Source organism: Limanda limanda, chromosome 8, assembly GCF_963576545.1.
Source record: "Limanda limanda chromosome 8, fLimLim1.1, whole genome shotgun sequence".
Classification (NCBI taxonomy): Eukaryota; Metazoa; Chordata; class Actinopteri; order Pleuronectiformes; family Pleuronectidae; genus Limanda; species Limanda limanda.
The window spans coordinates 13,807,589-13,835,364 of NC_083643.1; the positions used below are offsets into that span (position 1 = coordinate 13,807,589).

The following is a 27,776-nucleotide window of genomic DNA, read 5'->3' on the forward strand; positions in this document are numbered from 1 at the left end:
AAGACTTTGGCTGCTGTCCACCACCTTCAAAGAAGTGTAGGCATGCTCGCCTCACGTATTGGATTCTTCTTTAGCACAAGTCAAACAGGGCGAATGTTCGAATAGCTTCAATATATCAGGCTTTATTTGCACTTGTGAGACTAGAAAAGATCCTAGTGGTGTAGATTTGATGCAGTTTTATTATACCGCAAACATATAGAGTAACACTGGCCTCATTTTCTGTTCATTAGGTAGCCGCAACATGAAAGTACGGTGTAGATTTATATTACCTTTTATATAGGACAACAGTTGAGGGAGTAATGCCTCAACTTTGTGCCGAGTGAACACAGGCTTGGAAGCGCAGGGGGAGGAGGAGGACATGCTGGATCCAGTAATTACACAGGGGATTGAGCATGTTTTATTGATTGTGAAAGGACCAGGGCTGTCACCAAGTCCTCCATTGTCTCCATGAGCCTCCTTTAGGGAGGAGAAGGCAGACCGGCCCCCCCGTCTCGCACCTCGTCATGGAGGATCAGTGCAGCTCTGGTCAGAAATCACCGTAATGCATGTTCCATAGGTAAACAGTATATTCCAGAGCTGTGAGCGTGTGTTCGACACTTAGGCATAGACACGTCATATTGACTTTCTGTGCCAGGTTCATGTGCTCGTTCCTATGGCGACATATTCTCCGCACATTGATTCATGTGTGGCAAGGTTTGGTAAGCATCGTTCAGAAGTGCTGGAGTAGTACACATCGAAGTGGACCACGTGTATGTGTCACGTAAATGTCTTCTTAAAGAGGATGGAATTAAGGCCGTTAAACACTGTCCATCTCTGTTTGTGCAAACATGCGCCAATCCTCTGATTCATGCAGCCCTATGATGCATGCAAGGTTCTTAACCTTTATAACTCCACTAAGGAGGTTATGTTTTCATCTGAGTTTTTATTTGATCGTCAGTTACTAGCAGGATTATGCAAAGCTACTGTACAGATTGCCACGAAACTTGGTGGAAAGATGCGGTATGGGTCAGGGGGAGGATTCAGCAGGAATTTTTGTCACTTTGTTTATCATTGTGAGATGTGGCATTAATTTCTTATTTTTTCAAGAAAATAATATGCAGATCGTTATGAGAAAAATCTGTCAACAGCTGAAATTTGGTGTGGATCTGGATTGAGTGACTCAAAATAGATATTTTTATGATGGAAGCAGTTTTTATTCAGTTACTGTCCAATAACAAACTCATTTCAACTGTATAAGAGAATCAATATCTTCCCTATTTTTCAGAACCTTTCTGTGCACATGGTATATGTATCTCACTTTAACAATGCAATATGGTGAAACATATCTGTCAACCTTAGCGGAAATATGTGCTCCCCTCTTCTCGTACGTCCTGTTGTTTGTAGAGCGCTATGTATGAGTTTTGAAGGTGGGATTTTGCAGTAGTTAGGGGGTTTCTGTTCACACGTAGTGCACAGATATCAACCACGTGCTCGCTTTCCTTCACTTTTTTCTATTTCCTTGTCTCCCTGTTTCTTACTCGCAACACAAACAACACACAGAAAGAGCACACAGAAGGAGCACATGATTAAGGCCATAAACAGATAGTCTGTCCCATTTTTGTGCTTAGAAGTCAGAACATCACACCCAAACATGTAACTGCACACAGTACAGATATTGTTCTTCTTTGTAAGACAGAAATTTCAATAGTCAATCTACAGTGAATTTTGTTGCGACATGATTTAAGGCACTATTCGATTATAGTGTATATATTGGACATCCTGCCAATTAGGTTTTGTCAGCAGAATTTTTTTAGCTTTTCAGGTGCATGTTAGACGAATGTTGACAATTAGTTAGCCCCTCTCGACCTGTCATTTTGTATCTGTGTTTGTGATAATAAAAGTCATGAGAGTGTGTCATGCCTGTAGACCTGAACTGTCCTGCTGTGGCAGCTCCTCTGCATAAAGGCAGGACAGAGACACATGCATCCATATATGTGAGAATGTCTCTTAACCAACACAGATCACAGTGAAAAAAGTATCCTTATCTGTATGTGGATACGATTTACCACGGTGGACAATTACTGTTGAGACCCACAAACCCACAATCAAGGTCTTTTATTAAAATAACTTCATGATCTCATGGTGAATTCAACATCAAACCTCCAATTCCAGTAAATGCACTGCAGGTTTTGTAATATTACATAAAAACAATTCACCTAATTTAATCACTTTTTGTAACACGCACAACTGCTGCGTCCATGGTCAAAAATGTATTTTGGGGAGCTGAACCCATCCCAGACCTCTTATTCTAACACTGCTTTTTCAGTTTGTGTGAAACGATGAATAAACAAGAGCACCATCGTTCTCTCTGACCTGTTGTGATGGGGTTCAGGGGGAAATTCTTCATCAGAGATCAGGCTGTCACTTTCCTGGCTCCGACTGCCATGCGTGGGTAGTTAGTGAGGTGATCTCAGTCAAGGTTGCCTACAGTGGAGCCCCGATTCAGACAGCCAGACACCATAATGCCAGTCCATCTGTAACCGATAATGACTGTGTGCCACTGGAACTGGTCATTTTCATTTTCACTGCCAATTCGGCCCTTGGCTTTCTTGCCTCGCAACTGCTGACTGCATCGAATGGAGTTGTTAACCTCTCTACATTTGTTCTCATAGGGGAAATGAAGTTGTTTAGACATTTTGTATTTGCTGGGCGTACGTGATGGATGTACCATTAGGGAGGGGGCTATATTTCTTCTTACAGAGAAGTAGAGACAGGACAGAGTTAGCTGTTCTCCGGGGAACAGTGTGGTCTGAACCACTAGACAGGTTAGAAACACATATGTGGGAATACACCCCCTCCCTCAACATCCCCTGTGGCTTCTCCGGCAGCCCAGGAGATTTCAGCTACTGTCAACCCCAGACTGGGTGCTCTCTTAATCATCTTAAGAGCAAAGCCTGCATGAGGGTGGGTCAGCTCAGGGAGAGCAGGAAACCTCGCTGTGCTGTCTCGCCCAGCAGGTGAAAGTAAACGAAAAGACTTGCGGCAAGTAGCCGGTTAGCTTAGCTTAGCACAAAGACTGAAGTTTCTTTCGGACATGCAATGAAGTCCAAACATTTTCCGGAATTTTATTGGAGGGGCTGTATGCGAGAATGTAAATGTCTGAGTCATTTGCTTTTGACATTTTCAGAACTTTTCCTGCGAACTCCCTCGTTAAATGCGTGAGCCCATGTGAGAATACAGCAGGAAAATTTGAGAAAAATTCAGTGGGGAGACGCAAAACTGGTATGATACAAATATATCAGTGTGAAAAAGAGGTGCAGAAAATCCTGGAAAATGTCATGGCCCAATTTTACGGACATGCCGGAAAACAGAATATAAGATCGAAAAAGAGGGAAAAGCTCAGATCTATGTGTAGACACCAAATCCTCCCACCAGCTCCCGTAAATCGTTCTAATTAACATCTTGTGTCATCTTTATGCAAATGTTAGCATATTGCCTCTACAATGATCAAATTAGGGTTCGGTTCAGTAGGTAATATTGTATTTCAGTAATTTGGGTTAGCAAATATGTTATATCTTCTGTTCAATACAACTTGCCTGTGACTCTTGTGTAGCTGCTGCCCTTTAAAGACTGAAGCCATCTTTCATTGACTTGAGCTGGGGCTCAAGTGCAGCAGCTGAGGAGATACGGACATGCCATGTGGCTCTCATGCTTTCTGAATGTGCTCGAGAACAGAACGCAGAGCCCTCCGGTGCTTTGAAGAGCCTGAGGAGACATTGTTGCGTGTCAAGTTAACTTTCTGTCTCTCTCTCTCTGTCTCTCTCTCTCCTTGTTTCTCTACAGGTCGTCCTGCGGTTTGAGGCCTAGTCTTGTCAGAGCGCAGAGAGGGTACCGAGAAGAGTGAAAGAGCGTATATAAGAAGAAAGACTTTTGCACAATGTGCTAGGAGAGCGGAGGAAGAAAGAGTGTTGTTTTTCTGATATTGTTGAGGTGTCAGAGAGACCGGAAAAAGGAACGCAGCCATGGGGCGGAAGAAGATACAGATCACCAGGATCATGGATGAGAGGAACAGGCAGGTGAGTGTCATCATTTTGCTTTCTCATTGGACACACAGAATCTATGGTAAATGGTATATATCACTCTTCTAGTCCTATTGGCCCCTTAAAGCTCTTTACAGTACAAGCCACATTCACACATTCACGACCCACAATCGTATAGCAGTGCTTTTTTAACACACCATTCAGCACAGACATCAGGGGCAATTTGGGGTTCAATATCTTTAGACACTTTGGAATTGTAAATTGCAGGAGCTGGGGATCAAACCATCAACCTTTTGGTTAGTGGACAACCTTCTCTACCTCCTTAGCCCAAGCTATCTAACATTCCTTCATCCATCCATCCCTCCCTCCATCCACTGTTTAGATACTGTAAATGTTATGCATTGGTCCTATAAATGCATTCATATATATTGGGATCATCATATTCTCTGATCGTATTTTACAAAACTACTAAATTCACCTGGTATCTGAAAAAATCTAAAGCCACAGTTTGTACTGTACCTGTCTGGAGGTTACACTCCTGCTCCATTTTTCCTTGTTGCCTTGGACCAGAGTTCAGGAGCTGTCACGGTGTGCACGTATCTAAACAGACATACCTCCCTCCCCAATGTCCCAGCGAGCAGAAGAGGGACCGTGACATTTCTTTGTCAGTGCGGTCATATTTACAGACATGATTCCCCTGCCACCCTGCAATTTCAGCCTGAGAAGTTGATGAGGCAGCAGGAGCGCTGGGCTGCAGCGGGGGCCTCATGGCGTGGGAGTGAGCTGAGGGTAGTGAGGAACACAGCGAGAGGACTGTGGCCTCGCCACACTGTAGGGCTTGTCCCCTGGCCTGGCAGTATGGCCGAGCCCCTTTCGCTGTAACTCTATGTGTTTGCAGCTGTTTGGTTGTAATTAGGAGCAGCCACCGCACCACAGCACCCTCTCATTTGCAGGGTGGGTCAGCAGGACACACAGCACCCTTCTCTGCCTCGGTTACACTGGACCTGGCTAGCCACAGACGGGGAGAGAACTGGAATTCTCTCTGTCTGCTGTTAAATTTAAACTCCTAAACAGCAAAACACTCTAGAAAACAGCCTGCGTCTGTTTGAAACAAGAATAACAGGCTACGATATCTATAGCAGGAAGACCAGGTCCACTTCTTTTATAGATATGCTCCCTCTGATTTAACAAAATCCATGCTGCAGATTTTGATGAATTATACCAAATGGGTTTTCTCTGTAGAACACATTGTGTTACCTCATTCTCTATGTATAATTAGCATTCCTTAACAGGTGGATCTTTTTGCTGGGCACACAGAAATATAATAAACGGTAGTGCTTCCTTTCCTCTGGGCATTAACATGATACCGTACTATCCAAACGGTTCTCTCACTTGGCCTCCATCTGCTACTGTGAGGGCTATAACAGCTCAGCCAAGTGTGAAAGAAAAATCTTCACTCTGGGCCAATTGTCAGTACACCTGGCTCTGGGTGGGATCCAAGAAGAAGCGCAGGGGAGGAATCACTCTTGGTCCATTGGTGGTGGCTGCAGTCCGTGCAATGACCTGTGACATTTGGAGGAAAAAGGAAACAGGGGAAATTAAATGAAATGGTTGATATACCTCTTTAACACCAAATTTAGCAGGTATATGCAGGTTCTTCAAACCTGGGTAAATTCTAAAAAAAGGAGTTTGACGTCTTTCCCATTGCCTGTAGGGGAGTTTGTCTTTCTTTCCCCCGCAAGTGTATGATGTCGCAATCGTGCCGGAAACTGAAAAGCTACTCAAGTAAAAAAAAATACAAATACATAAACGTTGATGGCTATTTACCTAGAAAGGTCAATGCTCGTAGTGACGTTGTGCCGGAAAGGGTGCAGCGCCAACGTCACTCTCCACACTTTGGTGTCATGTTTCCATCAGTGCCGATCGGAGCCAGAGCCGGTAAAAACCTGTGTCTACTGCAGAGTCATTTCACCCTGGAGTGAATGATGACTGTGTACATTCCCATTGCAGCCAGATGTTAGCGGTTTTTTTTACCTGTGGGAAAAGGGCCTTAAGGTAACCCATCAAATGACCCATTCTGAACAGAAACTTAATGTATGGACGGAGTAAGGGAAGATGTTTAGCTCTATTGTGTAACAGAAAAGTGGAGCTGCAAAGGGCGAGACATTTCTTATTACTGATGCGTCTCCCAAAGTCTGGTGTTTGCATCAGATTTTAAATTTCTCACTGTTTAATTTGTAAGAAAGTTTATCAGCAGAATGCAGGCATTCCAGCTTGCGTTTAGTTGGTTTTAGCTGGCTCAGCAGAGAAGCTGCTATGACAATAGGCCACTGTGCTGAAATAAAGCTTTAGTATAAAGTGATGTATGCATGTGTGTCTTTTCTGTCTTTTTTTTTCCTGTGGGCCAAGAAGCACACAGTGCCATCTCCCCGGGGCATGCTCCGAAGCAAGGGGAAATAACCATTAGCATATGGTCCCCATTGTCAGGAGCCAATTTGAATCTTTATCTGCGCCGCTCTGATACTAGCTATCCATACGCTCGGTGTTAAAATGAAAGGAGTCCTTAAGTGGGCTAATTAGATAGCATTGCTATACAGGATGCTGTGTGGGGAAAGTGGGGGATCCCTTGCATTATCACCTCAAGTGTTTTAGGAGGGCTGTTAACCTTTCAGGATTTATAAGATGGAGTGTGGCACAGGCTGAGAAGGTCTGTAATTGCGCAATCTATCAGGAATTGTGAGTGCAGAGGTGAGACGGGCGTTTTTTATTTGGCTTCAAGTCATTACCAACAGTGAATTCTGACAAGCAATATTTACAATTCAGAGCAGCGAAGTCGATTGTCCCAATATGACACATACGAAACAATGATGAATAAAACTCTATTGAGTTGTTGCCTACATTATGTTATAATATGACCTTAATGTGCATCGTTATATTCACACAATAGTTTATGTGTGTTAAATGAGACATGAAGGCAGCAGAGGTCCTGTCGTACATAAGCTGCTTTCAGACAAGCACTGAACTCTGCAGATCCTCCGTTTTTTCTCCAGAGGAGGTGCGTGTGTGAACGCAAATATCCGAGTGAGAGCCTAGGCAGATCTTCTGACTTCCAGAGAGTCAGGAGAATTCTGTGAATCCAGGGAGTGGGGGGGTTGATGATGCTTCAAACGCAAAAATACAAAAACAAAACTAAATCCGGTGAAGAAGCGGTGACACACAGGTAGAAGACACTCTGGTAAAGTCCAGACCCAATTCTCTGGATTTTACCCGCAGGTCACGTCTGATGACGGCTAAACCGTAGGAAACTCTAGCTCCTGATCCATGGCCTCCATAAGTGATGATCCAACAGCACAGCAGCAGAGTCATCAGCCGGACTGACATGCTGATTGCAAATAAATGCCGGATAGCAGACAGCAGCAGCGCCCTGGTATATTCTCCTCACTTATATTATGGACAGGGATTATGACTTTCAAGCCTTTTCAGACATGAACTCTGGAAAATGTCTCTAAATTGTTGTCCGGACATTTTATTTAAAAAAAAAAAAAACTTTTGAAGAATGCAGCAGGAGATTGTCTGGGTCAGACACCTTCACAAAAATAAGAAAATATCTGGAATGCCCTGGTGACGGGTCGTGCCCGGGTTCAGCAGCCGGAGGCGTTTGTTTACCGCACATCGACATGGCTGTCAGCCCTTATCAACAAAAGCTCTTGGATCTCGTTTGCTTTCCAAGTTGACAACTTCGCCAGGGTTTTCTACGTGTGTCGCATTTCTTTTTCGTCCTGATATATCCATATTGTTATTGTTGTTTTTTTTCAGTTTCGTGTCCGTTGCATGTTCAAAATGCCATCATCATCATCTCTATTTTTCTGTTAAAAGTGGACCTAGACAGACCAGTGAAATTTCAAAAACGAGAGGAGCATCTGTTCTGTTTATCTTGACAGTTTGGAGCTCATGAACCACAGATAATAACAACGTTAGAGCAGAGTCTGTGGTACCTGCTTCCTGGAGCAGCTGTCATATATATATATTTATATACAGTATATATATATATGTGTGTGTGTGAGGAGTGACGGTGAGGAAGGGATCGTGCACATCAGTCTTGTGAGTTAGTGTCGGGGAAAGGCCGTTGTAGTCTACCGAGCTTTGTCTGGTGACGTCCTCTGGATGCCATTAAGCAGGCTCACTGGGGGTAATTGCCCAAGTCATTAAAAGTTTGATGATTTTGCTGCTGGGTGGAGGGTTTGCCTGCCCTTGCTGCGGCTCATTTTGGAATTTGCTCTGGCACATCAAATGCCTGTGGGCACGGAGCACTTTTCTCTCACTTTCTCTCCAGGGAGCAGCACAGTGCAAACCTCCCATTTTTTAAAAGTCTTCACCCATTACTGAAGTTCTGATTGGTCACCATTATATTTTGACAGGTAAAGAGCTTATGTGTATGTGTCATTTCCACAAAACTACACTGAAGCAGCGAAAAATGAAGTTGGTGGTGTCAACGGAGATGTCGTACCCTGTAGAATTATCCGTCCATCCATATATCCATCCGTCCAACCAGCCATCCAACTATACCACTTGTCCTTTGAGGGTCACAGGGAAGCCAGAGCCAATCCATGCCCACATTCACACCTTCAAACAATTCAGTGAGCCATCACTCTCAAACCCCCCATATTCCCCCTAAACCGGATCATTCTTGTTTTTGATTAGATGTATCTCTAGTTAACCTATGTTTTTTTAACTAGCTTGTGATCCTCTCCATAAAACAGGATCCGGCTACAGTAGGTTTCAAGGTCATCCCACCCAGTGGACGAGGCCTTCACGCCCCCAATTGTCCACATGCGGAACCTGGGGCTGTCCCCTCTCCCAGTGAGAGCTGATAGAGGCAGACAGTTGTGGTGGACCTGGCCTGTCTCCCAGGCCAGCACACTCTGGCACCGCGTAGCCAGGCCAGCAGCCACAGGGCCCGGGTCACTCTGCCAGCTGGTGCCAGACCTCCATGTCTCTCGAGCTGGCTCTCATATCTGCCACGGGGGCCGTCAGAGGTGGCATGAGGTTCTAATAAGGCCGCTAGCTCGTCACCCCTCCGAAGGTGTTAGTGACTCAGGCATCTCATGCCATGCCCCAGTCACAGCTGTACTCTCGGTCGCAGATGTCTTGTTTGTCATCTTGGCACGTCGGCCCGAGGACAGACATTGATAGACCCTTTGATTGACACATCAACTCCGTGTGAATGTGTTTGTCGGTTTTGTTATTATATCCCATACAGTCTGTTGGAAGATGAAAATTGTAAAACAAAACTTGTCTATAGCAGTAAAAGCCTGCTATGGGTTGCTTTATATTTAAGATGTATATAGCTCAGGATCTAATGTTCAATTTTACACATAAATGAGTTGCAACAAGCACAGCCAGAGAACTTTACCTTGTACTCTTCCAACCTAGCTGGTTTCATTTATATCCAAAAGACAACTATAACTGCTCAGCCCAATTGGCTTGTTGCTTTTTATCGTTTCCCCTCGAGTTTCATTTCGTGATTTCCGGTGAAGGAAGATTCCCACCAGTGACCACTTATATTGGGATAAATAAGGTGTATCTATGCTGTTGCTAAGGGAAATGTAGCAGGATCTTCTCTGCTGCAGCACCACTCTGATATTGAATGATGCGATGGCCATAGTTTTACAGAAACATCTTGGGTATTGTAGTGCTTAAAATACCTGTTTGGAGCCTTGTTAGCCTGCAAAGTTTATAACTAAAGTATAAAAGATATGCACATAAGACCTGAATTACCGAGCTCAATTAAAGCTCAGGAAAAACATTGGATAGTGGGGCACCTGGGAAGAAGTCGGAAGTGTGGAAAGTGTGAATTGAGAGCAGAATTACCACCTCAACTGGACATTTTGAGACTGGTGTAAAAGGTCGGAAGTCTCAGCATGCCACAGTCTAAATGAAATGCTAGTGCAGTTAGCAATGTGCTTGGTGTTGTGTGAGCCGCCATGATGACCTTCTCAGAGACGGAGAACTTTTGAATCCGTCCAGATCGTTGGAAGTCCAAAGGTGGCCGATCATCCCTTTCCTCTGAGACATTTGATGCCTGGGAACAGCTGTGAAACGGAGCGGTACAGTGTGTTGTACAACGCTGACGCTAATCCTGTCACTGTGAATTACATGAATTAGTCAGGGAGCTCGACTACATGTGTTCCACATCTGACCATAGAAGCAGCTCAAACTTTTTGGAAACCGCACCGAGTGTCTTTGTGGGTGTCTTCGACTCGGTTGAACTATAGGAACACTCTGCAAGTGAACCTCCCACTTGACCTCAAGGATGTCTGTGGTTTTCCACTGTCTCACCAGTCACCCCAGAGAAGATGGGGGCGGATGAAGGTTGTGTTAGTGTGTGCTGCTCTTCATGCTCAGGGCTGTTTTGTGTCATATCTACACATATTAAATGTCCTATGGGGCTTAATAGCCAACTTCTATGCCAATTAAACAGGGTTTCCGTGGGGTCTTGAAAAGTCTAATGTTTATTAATCTGAATTTTAGGCCTTGAAAACTCTTTCAAATTTTCAAATATTATGTTCTAGGTCTTTGATAGATCTTAATTATGTAAATGTGCTTTAACACTGCCTCTGTGGTACTATAATTATTTATTTTTTGAGAGAAATGTTCAGTGTTGTGTTCAATGATAAAGATATTAGCACGCCAAGTGTCTAACTACATTTGGCTGTGGGAACAACCATGAATTCCTACAGTCTCTTTCTGTAGTGTGAGACTGAGACACTGATATTTCTTCATAGCTGTCCTACTTTACATATAGGCCCTAACTTGAACTCGTTGAAACCTGCCGAAATCTTGATTAAAGGTAACTGCAAAGAGTTAAATGGTTATCACCAGCAATGGCAGCTGGCTTTAGTAGAGGTTCTGTGTCTGTAACTGGGACCAGGACCAAGTCTCAGAGCTGCTGCTGCTGCTGCTGCTGAGGTTGAAATGAAGCGTTGCCTGGGTCAGCAGCCCTGCACTCAGCACTCTGCCATCCATCCAGGTGGAACAAAGTCCTCACTCAGCGTCTCATCCTGGGCTTCCTGCTGAAAGGTGACATCTCCGTGGCTTAGCGGCAACATTCATCTGCTAAAGAGCATACAATTTGCTAATCGTTTTCCCACTCGACAGCACGACCCCTGCTTTCCGATTGGTTTGGCAAGCGAGTAAATATGCAAGCAGGCGAATGGGTGAGTGGGCAACACTTTATCAGAGGAGACTGGCATCAGCTGGTTAGAACAACAGGTGCAGTAGCCGGATAGAAACAGACATTAAACTGGTCGCATGTGTTATCTCCTCTTCGGATTCTGTGCAGAAATCCACTTCGAGAAACCCATCCATGCGACATCTGCTAAACCACACTATGATTTCTCTTTTCAAACCAAGCTTCACTCTATGTGTCTTCGATTTGCAAGGGACGATGTCATTTGATTCAACTTCTCCTGTTTTTAAACCTCCTTATTTTAATAAAGGAAATTTCAGAATTTTGTTTGTAATGTGAGCTCGGCTAACATCGGTGCACGGGGTAGTAAATGACATGAGGAGCGGCTCCTCCGTGTCTCGAGCAGGAATAATGGTCCTGTGTAATTACCTGTAGTGAGGAAGATTTGAAATTCATTTATCTCAGCTGGAGTGACCCGGCTGCCTGAGTGGTTACATGGGCTCCATGCAACACATAGGATTATGCTGCATTATAGCTGTTAAAATAAGGGTACAGCCGCAAGCTGTGACCAATTAAAGTTGAAAAAAGCCTGCTCATCTGCTCAACTCCTCTCTTAGTAGGTCAGTGAGACTGATGGAGAATACAGACACATGCACTCCTCTGTGGCTCGGAGCTTTTACCGGCACACTCACGATGCACACAACAGAATACACATTTGACAAGAAACATGCGCGATAAACACAAACCCGGAGCCCTGGTTTCAAATGCACAAATAAAACAAAACGACATCCTGCAATCAGCCATTTCAAAAAACCAACAGACCAAACAGCTGCCTTTCTATCCACCCTGCTTGTGAATAATGTTTTTCGCTTGCGAAGTGAGTGTCGCATACTGTAAATAGATGAGTAACATATTGACACATGTGTATGGGCGACCACAGAGACTGAGCTGCAGAGGTGCAGGACATAAAGTCACTTTGCAGGGAGGGTTTGCGTTACCATCGCAGTGATGTATGACCCCAAGTCCCATCTGAGGGCTCATGTTACGAGAGCTTATGCTGCGCCACAGAGATAGCTTCCCGTATATGGAGTCAGGGGCTAAAGTAATGTATAGACCCCTGTTGTTTCCAAACCTCTGACTCAGCTCGCTGACTCGTGCGTCTCAGCTCGACCTCTGGCCTGATAACTAGACATTTCAGACACACGCACTATGTTATTGCAATCATCCGTAAAAGAGGGGCAATCTTGTTAACTGTCACCTTGGTTACAGAAACATTGTTGTAATATAATGAGACCATTAATAGTCATATTTTCCTGGCTTACCCACTCCAGATGAGAGTATGGGGTTTTCAGTTTCAGAATTCTCAGGATTTGGTTGGACTCTTTACTCTATTCAGATTTAATACAAAACAATTGTATTCTCAATAAAAAAATAGTAAATGAGCAGCTCTACAAAATGTATTTTAAATTTATCCGACAAACTTTGATACTCAGTATCATGATACTTAAGATTTTTACATATAAAACATAAAATCACAATAAATTTGTTAAAATTTAAAAAGTATCCAAAAATGTAACAATAACATTTTCCATTATGAGTATTTTACAAGATTTTTTGCTGACACTATATCTTTTACTTTTATTCCTGTACATCAGAATGGAGGATTTATAGTTGTATACTTGGACTTTTACAATTCTTGCACCACTGACGATTACTTTACACAACAAACATGGAGTTGGAGAAACAAACTACTCAATACAATGTTCACTTTTATGTTCAAATTGTTCACTTCACTTTAGCGAATCAGTTTTCCTCTTCTAATGGAATGTTTTTTCTTGCTTTCTGTGTGTGTTCCTCAGGTTACCTTCACGAAGAGGAAGTTTGGCTTGATGAAAAAGGCCTACGAGCTGAGCGTACTGTGTGACTGCGAGATCGCCCTCATCATCTTCAACAGCACTAACAAACTGTTCCAGTACGCCAGCACAGACATGGACAAAGTGCTGCTGAAATACACAGAGTACAACGAGCCCCATGAGAGCAGAACCAACTCTGACATTGTAGAGGTGAGTGTCGCTTTCCTACTTTGAGAAGGAAAACTTCCTTCACGCCGTGCCCCTATTACCCTCACTGCCATCAAGTATTTTCTCTTCTCAAACAACTGATATCCAACTTCAGGCAAGAAACTAAGACCTTATAATACCTTTTAGGGCTGGATTCCCACTGTAAAATATCTTTAACCATAAGGGCTTTAAAGATTGCTGAAGGGGCAACAGACAATTGTGAGGAACAAGTAACAGTTTCCTCCTCGTCCCCATTCAGATAGGCCACAGGAGGTCTGCACTCTCTGATAAGTTCAGCATCTCTTATGCCCATCAACGGACGTGAAGAACCTATCTGTGCTCATGCATGCACACAGTAGCTGCTGACCGCCATTAAGACCCTGTTTCCCATAGATATTGTACCTGTAGGGCTCAGTTCTGTGGTTATTCCTCATTACAGACAAGTATTTCAGTGAAAATACAGTGTTTAGTACATTCCACGCTGCTTCATAAAACTCAACAAACATTTTAGGGTTTTCCTGGCAGCTTCTGCCTGCCCGCCGACTAGCGGAAGAGTAATCCACTTGTTATGCCAGCTTATAAAATTGTCAGCCAAAAGTGTAAAAGCCAAAGTAAATGAGAATGATTAGAGATACTTCATGTTCCAAACATCTTTCATTGGCACGTGTGTGGCTTATTCAAAATCGGCTTTAAGAGGCAGGTATCTAAACTGACGAGATAAAAGCATGTACAATGTATGTTAATGACTATTGATTACAAGTTTCCCCTTCATTTTTATAGCTATCATTTACATAAATGTTTTCTGCACAAAGACTGCTGCATTGCGACACGCTGGTTTTGTTACAGCCACCTGTCCACTACAGCATACCGCATTTTTTATTATAGCTTCTGTAGGAAGAGATCCGCTAAGATGGTGGGTGAGATTGAAATTTTTCAAGAATCCCAGCTTTGGAAAAAGACTTTCTCTTGGAGGAATTAGTGAAATTACATGCAGCATAAAGGAGTCAGCTGTGGCCCATTATCTTTTATTCATGCTGCTGCTGCTGCCTGTGAATTACCTGCTTGGCAGAGCTGCAGAAGAGTGCTTTGGCATCCAGTCGACTCGTGCAGTCACTCCACCATCAGGGGCCCTCGGAGCTGAGCAGGGGCTCACCTGCATAAAAAATACATGGATGCATTCCTCACTTACATAAGAGTGACCACAAATGTGTGTTTGCCGTGACTGGAAGCTGTCTTACTTTAAACAAGACCTTTCGCTGCAAACGCATTTCTGTCCCTATCAGCCGGGTCCTTCCCCTCGCATTCTTCTATCACGTACTGTACATCTCTGGTCAACTGACGTGTGTCTCTGTTGATAGCGGCGGCGTAATTGCAGTGTACATTGTGCGTTATGTTGCTCCAAGGGTCCCATGCTGATTCCCCACTTAGCCCTCCTGGCTACTCTCAAGGAGGCCGCCCCGCTGCACAAAAGGCGAGAACAAGCCGCCGTTGTCCACGTTCACTCGTCCAGCATCTTTGCAGATATGCACAGCAACCCCCCACGCCCCCCATCCCTTCTGCCTGCTGGCCACGTGGTCAAGTTTCAGAAGTGATGAAGCAGAGCAGAAGTAACCAACCCGGTCCACTTCACGGCATCGCCACATTACCCCACTATGTATTCATTCGGCCGGAGAGCTTGTGGGTGGAGATGGTTGATAATACGTTGGAAGTGTGATTTGCTCATACATTAAGAGGAAAAGGGAATCTCCCGTTCTGATTTGCGGCCGTGTGCTCCTCTCCAGCTGCACAGATGCAACACAGAGGAGGTGATGCATTTGTAATGATGGGAAGAATCCGCCCCTCCCCCCGTTTATCTAGCCAAATGCGGCTCACATGAGGACACTTACACTGGACACTTATCTAAATTTTTAAATTGCGTTAAACCAATCTTTGGCCATGCAAACAATCATGTGCTCGTTTGGCCGGTTGGTGAGGGCCAGAAAAACCCTCTCCCACTGTTTTTTTAGCTGGGAAGCTGGTTCAGTGTGAGAAACTAAAATCAGAGGTCACGGTGCCGCTCGGTGGTACCATCTGCAGATAAAGGCTGAGCTGTGCAGTGTGGGAGAGCAGGCTCCATGTTTTTCCACAGATGGATGCATGCCTGGGCCACAGTGTGATAACCCAGTGGAGGGCTGTGGACTTTGTCTCAAACTTGGCTCCCTGTCCAAAGCAGAGCACTGGGCTCAGATTGTTCTTTTATGTGTGTGTGTGTGTGTGTGTGTGTGTCTGTGTGTGTGTGACGTGTTTTGGTATCAATGTTGCTAACGCTCCAGGCGACAGGTGAACTGCTGCATGAAATCTGTCCTTTCACGCATTCACCTGCCATGCAAATGTTCCTTAATTTTCAAAAAAATTTTGAGTTGTATTTTATTATTTGATCTATATATGGTTTTTATTTACTCACTGAAAATATATTAAAGTGACATATTTAGAATCACAGTGCTCACTTTTGTTTTACTGGTCTGTTAAAACAGCAACATCTGCAATTCCAGCTAAAAGAAACAACACTCTTTCCTGATCAACACTCACAATAATGCCTTCGTCTTGATATCATACTCATCATAACCATATAGTCATTTTGAATTGGACATAAATGCAGTATTCAATAGGGTTGTGTAGCAGTGCGGAGTGTGCGTGACAGATGCGTTTTTTTACGGCGTCGCTTCGATTGTGCGTTCTATCAAATTCTGTTTATTCCGCAAATGAAAACTCTGCTGTTAGTCATTACATTAATCTAATAATATTTACTCTTCCTCCCCTCTCCGCTTGTGGAGCTAATCAGATTTCGCCCTACGCTCCACAACAAACCTCACACCGTTCTCCCGCACACAGAAAGAACCTCTTTGTCCCCGGCACAAACCTTGAAAGCTGTCCGTCACTTCACACACATCATTTGTCACCCATGTGTCCCGGCTTTGAGCAATTCAGGTGTATAATATGGATTAGGAAAAATCAAGTTTGCAGGCACATGGAATCACCATTAAGTCAACACTTAACTGTAATCTTATCAAATCCGGGTTGTGAATAGGCTCTAACCCAATTTGGGAATGCAATTTTAGTCAAATACCGATGCGTCCCTAATTGTCAATAGCTGGACTGCATCATATGCAGAGAATTGACTTCTCTCTGCTCCTTTTATGCCTTTTCCGCCGGAGGTTTGTGAGACTCCACAATCAGAGATCATTCACAGGGAAATTCTGCTTTTCTTCCCCTCGTTATATACAAGTGACCAAAACATTTATGAAGAAACATTCGCCTTTTCACGAGACCCCCTCAGTATCAGAAATTAGCATTAAAGAGTCAGGTAATCTCAGGTAGGCTTTGTGATGAATGGGGCTGTGTTAATCGTTCAATAAGATATGTAAATTTTGACCATTACTGAATGTCAAGCCCTGTGTTTTCATCTGAATCCCACATTTAGCCCTTTTTGTTTGTGATATTTGCTCTGCCCTTTGCAGATTTGAGACTCTCAAAAGGTACACGCACAATCAGCACAAGGCATTGTATTAATATTATTAATATCATTATTTGTATTATTATTTTACCGCTTCAAAAGGGCATTTCCAGGGACTCGCAGCTTAAAGAAATAATATTTTCTTTCCAGTTATGGAATAAACCACTTGATAAAAAGCTCCGGGCTGAAGGAGTTTCAGACAGGGGGGTGTTTATGTTGTCAATCAAAGGCTGAGTAGTGATTAAGACTCATTTCTTTCTTAATGAATGCAAATTGGCACATCTGCTATGGTGGGCTAGCTGTCCAGACTCTTCAATTAGCATGATTGATCAATTATCCTGCTGCTGGTGGCGCACTGGAAATGGAAGCTGCATCGGGGAGCGGGGTTGGGAGTTGGGGGGTAGGAAGAGGAGATGAAAGAGCACGTGGGGGGGAAAAAAACGAACAGCCAACTCTAACCTTCGCTCAGTAAATGAGATTCTTTATTTGATTAGACTAGAGGAAAAGAGGCCTCTCACTTTTTACGAGGTGATAAACACAAGTATTCAGTTTACAAGTATCAGAGGTTTATCTTTCAAAGTGTTGTGTGCAAAATACACAACAATGCATGAACAAAAAGAGAATCAGCATTATTTTTCAAACCCCATCTGATTCTCCATCAGCAGAATTCTGATCAGATATCCCTCAGGGAGACGAACAAGCCTCAGCCATGCAAATATTTACTATCAATGCGCCTTCAACTCTGAATCCTGCTGGGGATATTGTGTTGTGCAGTTTGTTTGTGTTGGTTTTAACAGTAGCGTTGACAATCAAAGCACACTGGATGGTGAGACTACACTCAGAGCACCAAAAGCAGATCGTCCTGGGCGTGTTTCTTGGAGAAACGTGACACAGAAACATAGAAGAACGGTCAAATGAGGCTCTGGCACACACGCATATTACATTTCACACATATCATGGTATGTAATTCCTTCGGTGGTGCAGTGCTCACTTTTCACGTTCAGCAGCGTTTTATTACGAATAACCTTGAGCCATTTTCAAATCTGGCGTATCTCTGAGGATCTTTTGTCCTGCGTGGATGTGAGCAGAGCACGGTTGTTTTCGACGTCTCTGAAGCTGTTGCACGCTTCTAAGGCTATTTTCTGACATCTGTTTATTCTGAGGAAGTCGTTCTTGGCGCTAGAAACATGAATGACATCAATTCCTTTGCAGCGCAGCATTTTCTCTCTTTTCTCACTACCTTAACTTCTAAGCATAGCTGCAGCTCAGTTCTATGTGTCCATATGTTGACAGAAAAATAAAATAACTGTAATCCTGAGTTTTCCTTCCTCCGTCTTGACGTTTGACCCATCGATGTAAATCTGCTGTGTTGCGTGGCTCTCCACTGTGTCTGGGTATCATCTTCATTATCCACAGATTACATAAGAGGGGGCTGCACATGTTTAAGTCCATGAGGTTTTTAAAATGAGCATTTATCTGTTTCACAGAAAAAGAAACCACTGACATGAGAACACGTTTACAGTCAGATACACTGGAGTCACTCTCTTTCTTTTTAGTGCAAGTTCTGAGAATCCTAGCTGTGTTCTCTGCTCTGTTTTTGTAAAAACTAGTCAGCTTATATTTTGAGAAATGTAGAATAACAATTTAATTAAACATTTTCTATTTAAAACGAATATAACACCTGTGAAAAGTCATTATTCTAGTTGGAAATATCCATAAATTCTTAATGTCTGATTGTCCATCTTCTTTGTCTATGTCAATAATTATGTACATCTATAATTTTGTGGACTATTTACAGTGGATTGGAAAGAGAGAGGATGAGTCTAAACAAAATCTGAAGTCAGAGCAGATTCTTTATTATTTCAAATATCTGATTGAACAAGTGGAATATTGACAAAATATTTGTATCAGTCAAGTCAAGTTTTTAAAAAAATAGATTTTTTTTAATACAGCTGCAGTTGTCCAAAGTGCTAAACAATAAAAGAGGACACGAAGCAAATGACAAGAAAAGAATACAAAAAGGCCAGTATGACATCAAATCAAATCAAATCAAATGATATACTATGATGTGGATGAAAACAACTTGAGGACCCTCAAAAGAATGGGTGAACATGAAAGTCTTCAGTCAAGCACTTCATGGTAAACGATGGATTGTTCCAAATATCTGGTGCAGCTGCAGCAGATAAATGATCAACGCAGTGAAATGTGGCAAAATAGACAAGATATTGGTATTTTTTCTAAAATCATCATCAGATCAAGCCCATTTAAAAGTCCTCATTAATCTTTTTAATATGACTCCATTGAAGTCAACGTAACTCCAGTATCTTTTTAATTCTGTCTTCCCTCACGACTGTATGTGCCGTCATCATATTACGATTTCCCTTTTTGGTATTTCACCAGGATGAGAAATCCTTTTTAAGCTAAACCAAATGTCATTGCTATTGACATAGACTTATTGGCTTGATGTTGATTTTCCACTGCTTTTCAATATATGTGAAATTTTCTGCCAGGCCATTTCTAATATTAAATTTTTTTTAAAGTATGCGCACATTTGGGGCTTCTGTGATTTATTGGAGTGATATTAAAATGATTTTCTATATTTTCATTTCCACTGTAGGTCACGCACAAGACTGCGGATTACCACGAGTACGATGATCTTGTTTTTCAGAACTCTATATATTTTAATCAGTGGATTTTCATTATCTGAGATATTGCTTTCTAACGAGGGCCGTGTTTATTCTCCGTGCGTCAGGTAATGTGTTGTTTCTGGAAAGGCAGATTCTGCAACATGTGCGATATTAACTTATGTTCCTGAAATCCTATTATCGCCTGTTAATTTGTCACGCACACAAACACACCTTGTTGTAAGGATTAGCTACTTCTGGTTTCCTGTGTGCCGAGAGTGTTTTGTACACCAGAGAGCCGGCACTTAACCTTTGACCCATGTTTGGGGCCAGGTCAGCTCCAGAGTGAACTCGCTCGTCAAAACAAACAAGCCGGCTCTTCACGCAGCACCAGGATCTATTTTCAGACTAGTACAGTAGGACAAGATAAAAATAAACGAGAAATGTTTGGAATATAGCTGTTTATAGGTATAAAGTCTATAAATAACTTAATCAAACCTGGAACATTCCTGTAGGTTGTAACCTGCGCCAATGAGGTTTTACCCCTGTCCATTTGTTTGGTGTTTTGTTTGTAAGCTAAAATAAGTGATTGAATTCCACAAAACTCAAAGGATCCTGTGCTTTCGTGCAGATCCAGATTTTGTATTCACTTTCTTTTACATTGCTTATGTTTTTCAGCCTTTTTACTGATTTCCCCAGGAAATAATTCAGGGAGGTTGATGATAAAAAAAGGTATCTGACACAATAAGGGAACTGATCTATGAGTGTATGAAATTCAGTGCTGTATGATAGGATTTAAATCCCTGTCGGACCTTGATGCATGTATTCGCTCTGCAGAGTGACTTCTACTTTGATTATTGCTTCTTTTGAGTGTGACCTTATTGAGGTTAAGGGAATCGTAAAATTATATTTACATTGCAGATTATCTTCTGAATCGAGTTAATATTGGAAAATTGCTCTCTGTGTAAACAAGTCAATAAATAACTAAATCAAGACCTAATATATTTTTATAGGTTGTTTGTTGCTTCTTAGATGTTTTCAATGATGCATTTAGATCCTTGATTTAATTAGAGATATTCACTGTGGCCTTATTTTACATCTTGTTAATGATGTGGTATTACTTTATTAGAGCCTCTTATAAAGTGATGACTTTATGAGTAAATAGTCCCGTTCACTTATGCAGTCATTCCCCTCCTCTTGATGTACACCATCACATCATCTGTTCAGCAGCAGTCTGCAGAGAGTTGTCTCGTCTTGCCACAGTGACTGAAGCTCTATTAATGGTTCTGTTGCGAGCAACATGCTGCGTTTCAAAGTGGCTCTTTTTATAGGACAAGGACTCCTTCTCCTCTGGGCTTTTAGTGAAAAAGGGTCACCGGTCCTCTTTTGTAGTTTTCTGAGTGTAATGAAACAGATGTGCTAATGTTCATGCGAGTATAGGGCAGATTATTCCTGTAATATATCTCTGCTGTGGAACGTATGGAACAGATACAGTACTCATTAATTATTACTTGGCGGCAGAGTAATGGCGTTGGACTTTCCAACTATTAAAATATAGTTTGATTAACCTGACCATAACCAGCAGTAAGCCACTCCTCTCTTTATATGGGGTTTTCTCCTTTAGGGCTTTACTACAGTTTCCCTTTGAATTGCTGAATTGCTCGACTCCATTATCCAGAACTAGTTCTCTGTGCATTTTAAATCCATCATGTATTACATCTCATTGTTTTATTATGTCTCTGCTCCGGTGTGTGATGCTTGTTACCAGGTTACTGCTAAGAGTTTTTTTTTGCTTTTGGCACATGTCGTGCTTCATTGACGTCAGAGCTTTTTTTTCCGTCCTCTCAACAGTGCACATGTCTCATTTCAAACTGAGAGTGTTGTAGTGAGCATATAATAAAAGGAGACACAATAACAATCCACGATGCCTTTCTACTCAACGTTATTTTCCAGGGACACTAATGAGTTAATACTACGTGCTCTAAAATTAGATATGGTATATCTCAAAATCATTACATAAAAACTTTTATTCTCCAGAAAGAGAGAGATAGAGAGACATAGAGAGATAGAAACACACACACAGAGAGACAGAGACATAGCTTTATTTAGCTGAATGACTGAACTGTTCTGTTAGAGTATATAAATAGTGTTTTTCATCTAAAATTGAAAATGTTGTTTTTTTAATCATGTTTGCGAAATATCAAACTTTTGCATTTTAGCCTTCTTGGAACCAGTGTTAAGATGGTGAATTGGGTTAAGTTTGTTTGTCAAACACAAGAAGACACTTTATAGGGACTTATTTCTGTGGACATACATGGCTTTCACCGTGTCCCTGGCACGAAGTTAACACGCTTCAACCCTCCTGTAAATAAGACTTGAGTCACTTCAGAGCAGTGGAAAAGTGAACTGTGTCTTTATGCGTCAGCTTCCACAGAAAAAAAGATAACTGAGAGTTTGAGTTTGACTGGTTTGTCAGTGTGGAGCGGACTAGCAGCAGAGTGAGTTCACAGATCTTTGCATAAACACATTCACATGACCCGTGTCGTAGTATGTTGATCATTTAACTAGTGCAGTGCCGTTCTTAACCTTCCTGTTTGGATTGGGGTGTTTGCTTGGCCTGTTGGGGTGCTGGCTGCAGCTTCCTTTATGAAACTGTGAAAGTGACCTTCAATAATTGAGCGGTGGCAAGTAAATAAAGACTGTAAATAAAAAACGCTGCTAAAGATGGCTGGTAGTATTTTTTACACTATTTTTCACAACTGGCTTGTGAGAAACAATGAGTGCTTTGAGTGGGCATCACGACTAGAAGAGAGCTACATCAATACAGACCATTTACTACATAGGGTTTAAAAACCTCTCTTAACATTTGGACAACACTACATAAGAGCAAAACTATATTTAGTAGACTACGTCGTGAGTAGCGAGTGATTTCGCACACAGCCTTAAACTGTACACACAGGTACATTAATTACTTCACAGCGGTGAAAATGTGTTTTTCATTTACACGTCAACTTTCACGGAAAAAACACGATGACTGATAAAAAAACATTTCAGAGCTTTGTCACTCCTCAGCTTTAAACATGTGTAGCCGGTAAAAAACAATATGTAGCTTCTCAAATTGAGCTCAAACCATAAACTGCATGTGTTGAATCTGATCTAGGTCAGCAAGCGACAGAAGTCGGTTGTGATGTGGTTGCAGAGCGACACCGGTTCCCGCTGTGTTAATGATCGCTCGGACCAAAAGCCGTGAGTCCGCCCTCTGTGTTCTCCGGTGACCTTGTGCGCCGAGCGTCTGAAACGAGACCTTGCTCGTGTGCGCGGGCGGCTTCGTGTGAGCCAGCTCGCTCCACACTCAGCTTACCCTTGTGCCCCCCTCCTCCCACCGTGCGAGCTGTGTGTCCAACCCCTCCTGCCCAGGGGCTAGGACAGAGCAAGGCCTGCTGGGATTTGGTGTGGTGGTGGTGGTTGGGGCAACTGGGGAGGGGGGGGGGTTAAGTTGGCACCGTGCCACCGTCCCCCGGCTGCCGCGCGTGACCGTGGGGCAGAAAGGGGATGCTGCTGGGTCTCAGATTGATGAGGACAGGTCTGTGGTCTGGGGTATAGAGTGTTGCTAGAACAGACGTCCTGCTGGCACATCCTGCCCTCTCTGCCGCACGCCGCCCCCCCTACCCTCCCACCCCCCCAGCCCTCCGTACTCGCCTTATCGGAACTCCTAATTGTCCTTATGAATATTTTAGAGGCGAGCAGGAATGGGAGTTCAGGGTTGGGGGGTATGGTTTCAAGGGCCCTGACAGCTAATGATCAACTCAATGACCAGGGAGAGAGAGCGATAGCCGGAGAGCGAGACAGAGATACCGGGAGTGAAAAACCATCAAAGAGGTTTTTCAATAATCCGTTTCTGTCTGGATTGTAATTTCCTCTGATCATTTTTTAATCTGTGCCACCTTTTCCTTGTGCGAAGTAGGAACCGAGTGCATGTTCTCATTCTTTTTAGATGGTGATGACATTGGTTTGCCTTCATCCTCAATTTGTAGTTTAATTCCCTCTAGTCTATACTGAAAGTGTGCAGTCCACTGATTGAGACTATGCTCTCTGATTGTGGCAGCTAATAGCTTTGTCACTTCCGTCATTCACCAGAGTCTCAGAGCAGAAAGCTCTGAAGGGACCGCTCACTGCACTTCCAATTGCCTCTTATTCAGTAAAATGGGTGGGCTATATTTAATTGGCAATCCAGTCAGTCAGACGCAGGCGATAATTTACATTATTTAAGATGGAAAATGACGAATTTGTCTCTGTGGTGGCTTTAGATTCAGCGAACATGACTCACTTTGGATGAATGGCCCGCTGGCTTTGAACTCTCGGTCTGTCCGATGTCATTGTGATGTCAGGTGGGGATCGAATCTCACTTTGTATATTGTTTTTTTTTTTCTAACAGCTGCAAGACAACAATATGAAAATAAAATAAAAGGTTGAGACCTCGCCCCCTCCCGCTGCCCTTCCTGTCTCTCCCCCCTGAGTAACTTGACAATGGAGCGAGCCAAAGGAAGGACACGAGTCCAGCCTCATATCCTGATATCAGTCCGTAATGTGTAATGGTCATGAGATTGAACAAGATATGTCTGGGAATTACAGAGGTCTCCTTATCTAATAGCCCCTCGCTCCCAACTCACAATATGTGGTGGAAAAAAAGGAGCGAGAGGAAAGGCTTCCTATATTACAGTAACCTAGTGTTGCATGGGCGCTGGCATCGAGTTCCTGAAGATCAACAAAAAGAGGCTTTTATTCCCCTCAAGTGAAGACTGCAGCACCACGGGGGGGAAAGGGAACATGATGGTAGTGGAAGTCTCTTAAGATGTTATATAAGAGCAGAAATATTCCGCCGCAGATAAAAGCCTTCCTATCAGCCGCCTCCCCATGCTGATTTCCTAGTATGTTCCCACTCAAAGAAGCCCTTTGATAAGCACATTAGATGGAACGGCCTGGACACAATAGTGATGTCATGTGGATTAGCACGCTACCTTGCTTAGCGTATAGTGGCGGGCACAAGGGCTAATTCACAGCGGTACGGGGCGAGAGGGCTGGGACACCCGGCTGAAACCAGGCGAGGGTACTCGGCCCTACTCCACGACAAGCGTTGGCAAAACGCAGCTTCTCCAGCACTTCAGGGACGGGATGGAACAAACACAACATGCATTAAACACTCGTGATGTACTCCACCGCTGAAACATTTCGTGTAATTTCCTGACGCGTTGCCATTACGCCACAAGCTGTCTTGCTGGTGGAGGGGCCGGTAATCCGAGCCGCGGTGCACCAGTCACAGGTCAGGTGGTGCTCAGGCAGGAGCGAAAGCCACTGTAAGTGTAGCCTTTTGCTGGGGATTCAGGCACGATGGTGGAGAGTATGGAAACAGCCTCATCGTTGCCTTTCTTTAAGCCAGCCCACCCCCTACAATTTTGAACTTCAGCTTGTATACCTAACCACTATCTCAGTCCTTTCACGCTGCGTCCTATTCACGTACAGTACTCTACAGAACATGAATAAGTTAAATGCAGAAAGCTCTCCTGCTAAAAGAGAACATCAGAGTAAAATGGTTTTTCCAAGACTCACAGCAGCAGAGTAAATTGCCCCATTTCGCTGAAAGTACTTCTCAAGAAAATGGCGATGTAGGTAGTTTATGCAGTGGTTTAGGTTATTACGTTTAATCCATTGAATAGTGTTTGGTTAGGCTTCCATTTAGAAAAGAGAAATGTCCCTATAGTGCTTTCAAGTAAATCCAAGGCACGGAATTGAGCTCAATGCAGGCACGATGTGAAACGTTTACGTCTAATAGAAATTCCATTGTGAAGAATAACATTAACAAAATGACAATATCAAATCCAAGTGATGTCCAAGGCTGCCTTGTACTACACTGCCGCTCTCTGTTCTGAACACACTGTATCCTGGAAACCTGGAGAGGTACTTACTGTGCTGATTGTTCCCCATGGTTTCATAAGTTAGTAGTCGGGGCTCAAGTGGAGATGATGGATGGATGTTTTCTTCAGGATAAGGAAGCTTCAAGGCTTCCTGGGATGGAAGATTTTTGTTTTTTCTTCTCGAAGAGAATTTGAAGTACCACACAGGCAAACTGATGGACACACTTACACGCAAACACAGACAATAGTGCCCGGCTTCGGGTTTGACGTCAGGCCACTCAGAGCCAAATTTCTATCAATACAGGTTTGTGGCTGCTGTGAGAAAAGAGCTGCTGGCCTTGGTCCCTCTCATCTTTGTGAGCCTCTCAGGGCCTTTGTGAATAGATTACACAAGTTTCCTTGTCTATACGCTAGGCAACCCCCCCCCACCCCACCCCTCCTATAATAAACAGCCCGTCGTTCATGTTTTAAAAAACGCTACTGAAAATCTCATGCATTCACGTTCAGCCAACACTGCCACTTGATTCAACATTTCCGATGCATTTTGCCCCACGCTTTCATCAAACTGTTAATAATTCAGAAAGGAGTGATCTAATATTTTTTCATTGTCGACTAAGTTTCCGCGTTTCTAGGTCGGATCGCTGTGGCGTCTGGAGCAATCTGCTGCATTGACACGTCAGAGCCGAGTCGATCCGGGGTCTGGTGACCTTCAGGGACACATGTGATCCATGCGCTCCCTTCTACGGCCATGTCTCCGCCCGGCTGCCTCAGACAGGCCGGCACGGGGAGCCAGGTCTTGACAGGTGTTTGGAAGAGGGACACCTGTTTGGCCATGTGCTGATTTAGTGATCCATTCACTGAGAGCTGTGGGCAGCGTCTGTGGAACACCCAGAACATGCCAAGTCATTTAACAGAGAATTAAAGCCGTGCTTTCCCAGGCCTTAGCTGTTATATATACATTAGTAGCGCCACAGGGATGATTAGCGCTCGCACGCCAAATGTCGTGTGCACACTGCTCCCTGCATCACAGCTCCGGTGCATCGTTCTGAAGATAACATGTGTTGCAGTGATTCCTGTCATGTATGGTGGAACAGATCTGAGTGCCGAGTGCCTGGCTTTGTTTGCCTGCTATCTGGTTCCCGCTCACCCACTGTGCCGCTGCAACCTTCCCCTAAATGGCGTGGGCCAGTGGGTGCGGTGTGCTGAGGGCTGGCCAGGCTTGTTGTGAAAGTGGAGCAGCCCTGCCCCAAATCACACAGCCGTGCCTGACCGCTCCGACCGAGCTATTCACATAATGAGCAGGTTGGAGCTCAAATTTGCAGGTTAGGATCGGCTCCTCGACTCGGCTGGAGGAGAAAGTGCATAGTTTAACCCCAGTAAACACAGGCCTTTCAGGACCCTAACTAAAGAGAGCGCGCTCAGTAAACAGGAAATGAACCAGCAAGGCGTTTTCTTAGAATGAGAAGAATGCCACTGCTTTGTACCACACCAAACAGTAATGTATCTGTGGTACTGTGCTGGCCATTCATTATCCAGAGGCCTCGTCTCCCTCTCTCTCGCTCTCCTTTGGGCATTGTGGATACTTATGTCTGAAAAAATGTGCGGGCGCTTCTTTAAACTTCCTCATTTGTGTCTAAGCTGTGCACAGCACCACATTTCTGTCTGCACAGCTTCGATTAACATTGTCCTCATGCCCAAAACTGCACAGTGCAACCCTCGGAAACAGTGCAGAGTTTAATGAGCAGTGATATCATACAGGGAGCCTCATGAAGCCGTGGCACAGTTTTGAGGGAAATGTGATGTACACTGAGGTTGTGGTGAGCAGCGCTGGGTTAGCCACATTCTCTGCACAGACCTAAACGTATTGTCACGCCGCTGTCAGAGGATGTAGCAGCTGTAGAAGTACCTTGCCACACACACACACACACACACACACACACGCGCAGAGAAAGAGAGAGAGAATGAGGTCTCATTAGTGTGTGTAGGTAGCGCTCCTCTGGCTCGCTCCCTGACCCCCACATCCACAGGAGTCAGTGACCTTCCTGTAGACACGAGGCCTCGGCGGCAGCCCTCAGACAGGGCAGGGCGCTTCCGCGGACCTGCAGCCGCCTGATAGAGAAACCTTCAGAGCCACACATAAATCATGTTTTGATGTACGCTGCCTCGATATCACAAGCTGTCACATGCTGTCAGCGAGGCTTGTTAACACCGCTATTCAGAGCTGTAATGAGGAGCAGAGAACCGCCTGTACGAGTGAGCACAGTGTTCGGCATTTATTTGTTTAGTTGTACGACATGTGTTCTACTCCCTCCAAGTCAGAACAGGCTCTTTATAACTCTGTGCGCTCACGAGCCTTCTGCTTTTATAATAATTGTAAAATGTCATGCTCAAATAGACATTTTTGACCACATCTGATAATCCATTTCATCCCCCCTATACATGCGTTAACTTGGAAAAGATCCCACGAGTGACAACCGTA

The 27,776-nt window shown here is 43.7% G+C and overlaps 1 protein-coding gene across 2 annotated transcripts in view; it reads left to right on the forward strand.

Annotated features, from left to right (window-relative positions):
- mef2aa (myocyte enhancer factor 2aa) overlaps positions 1-27,776 on the forward strand; it is a 57,660-nt gene that overhangs the window by 13,375 nt on the left and 16,509 nt on the right. For both annotated transcript variants that reach the window (XM_061076906.1, XM_061076905.1), the window contains exons 2-3: positions 3,823-4,055; positions 13,068-13,271. In XM_061076906.1, coding sequence (XP_060932889.1) covers positions 4,002-4,055; positions 13,068-13,271 — 258 coding nt within the window. In that variant the 5' untranslated portion in view covers positions 3,823-4,001. The remainder of the gene's footprint in view (positions 1-3,822; positions 4,056-13,067; positions 13,272-27,776) is intronic.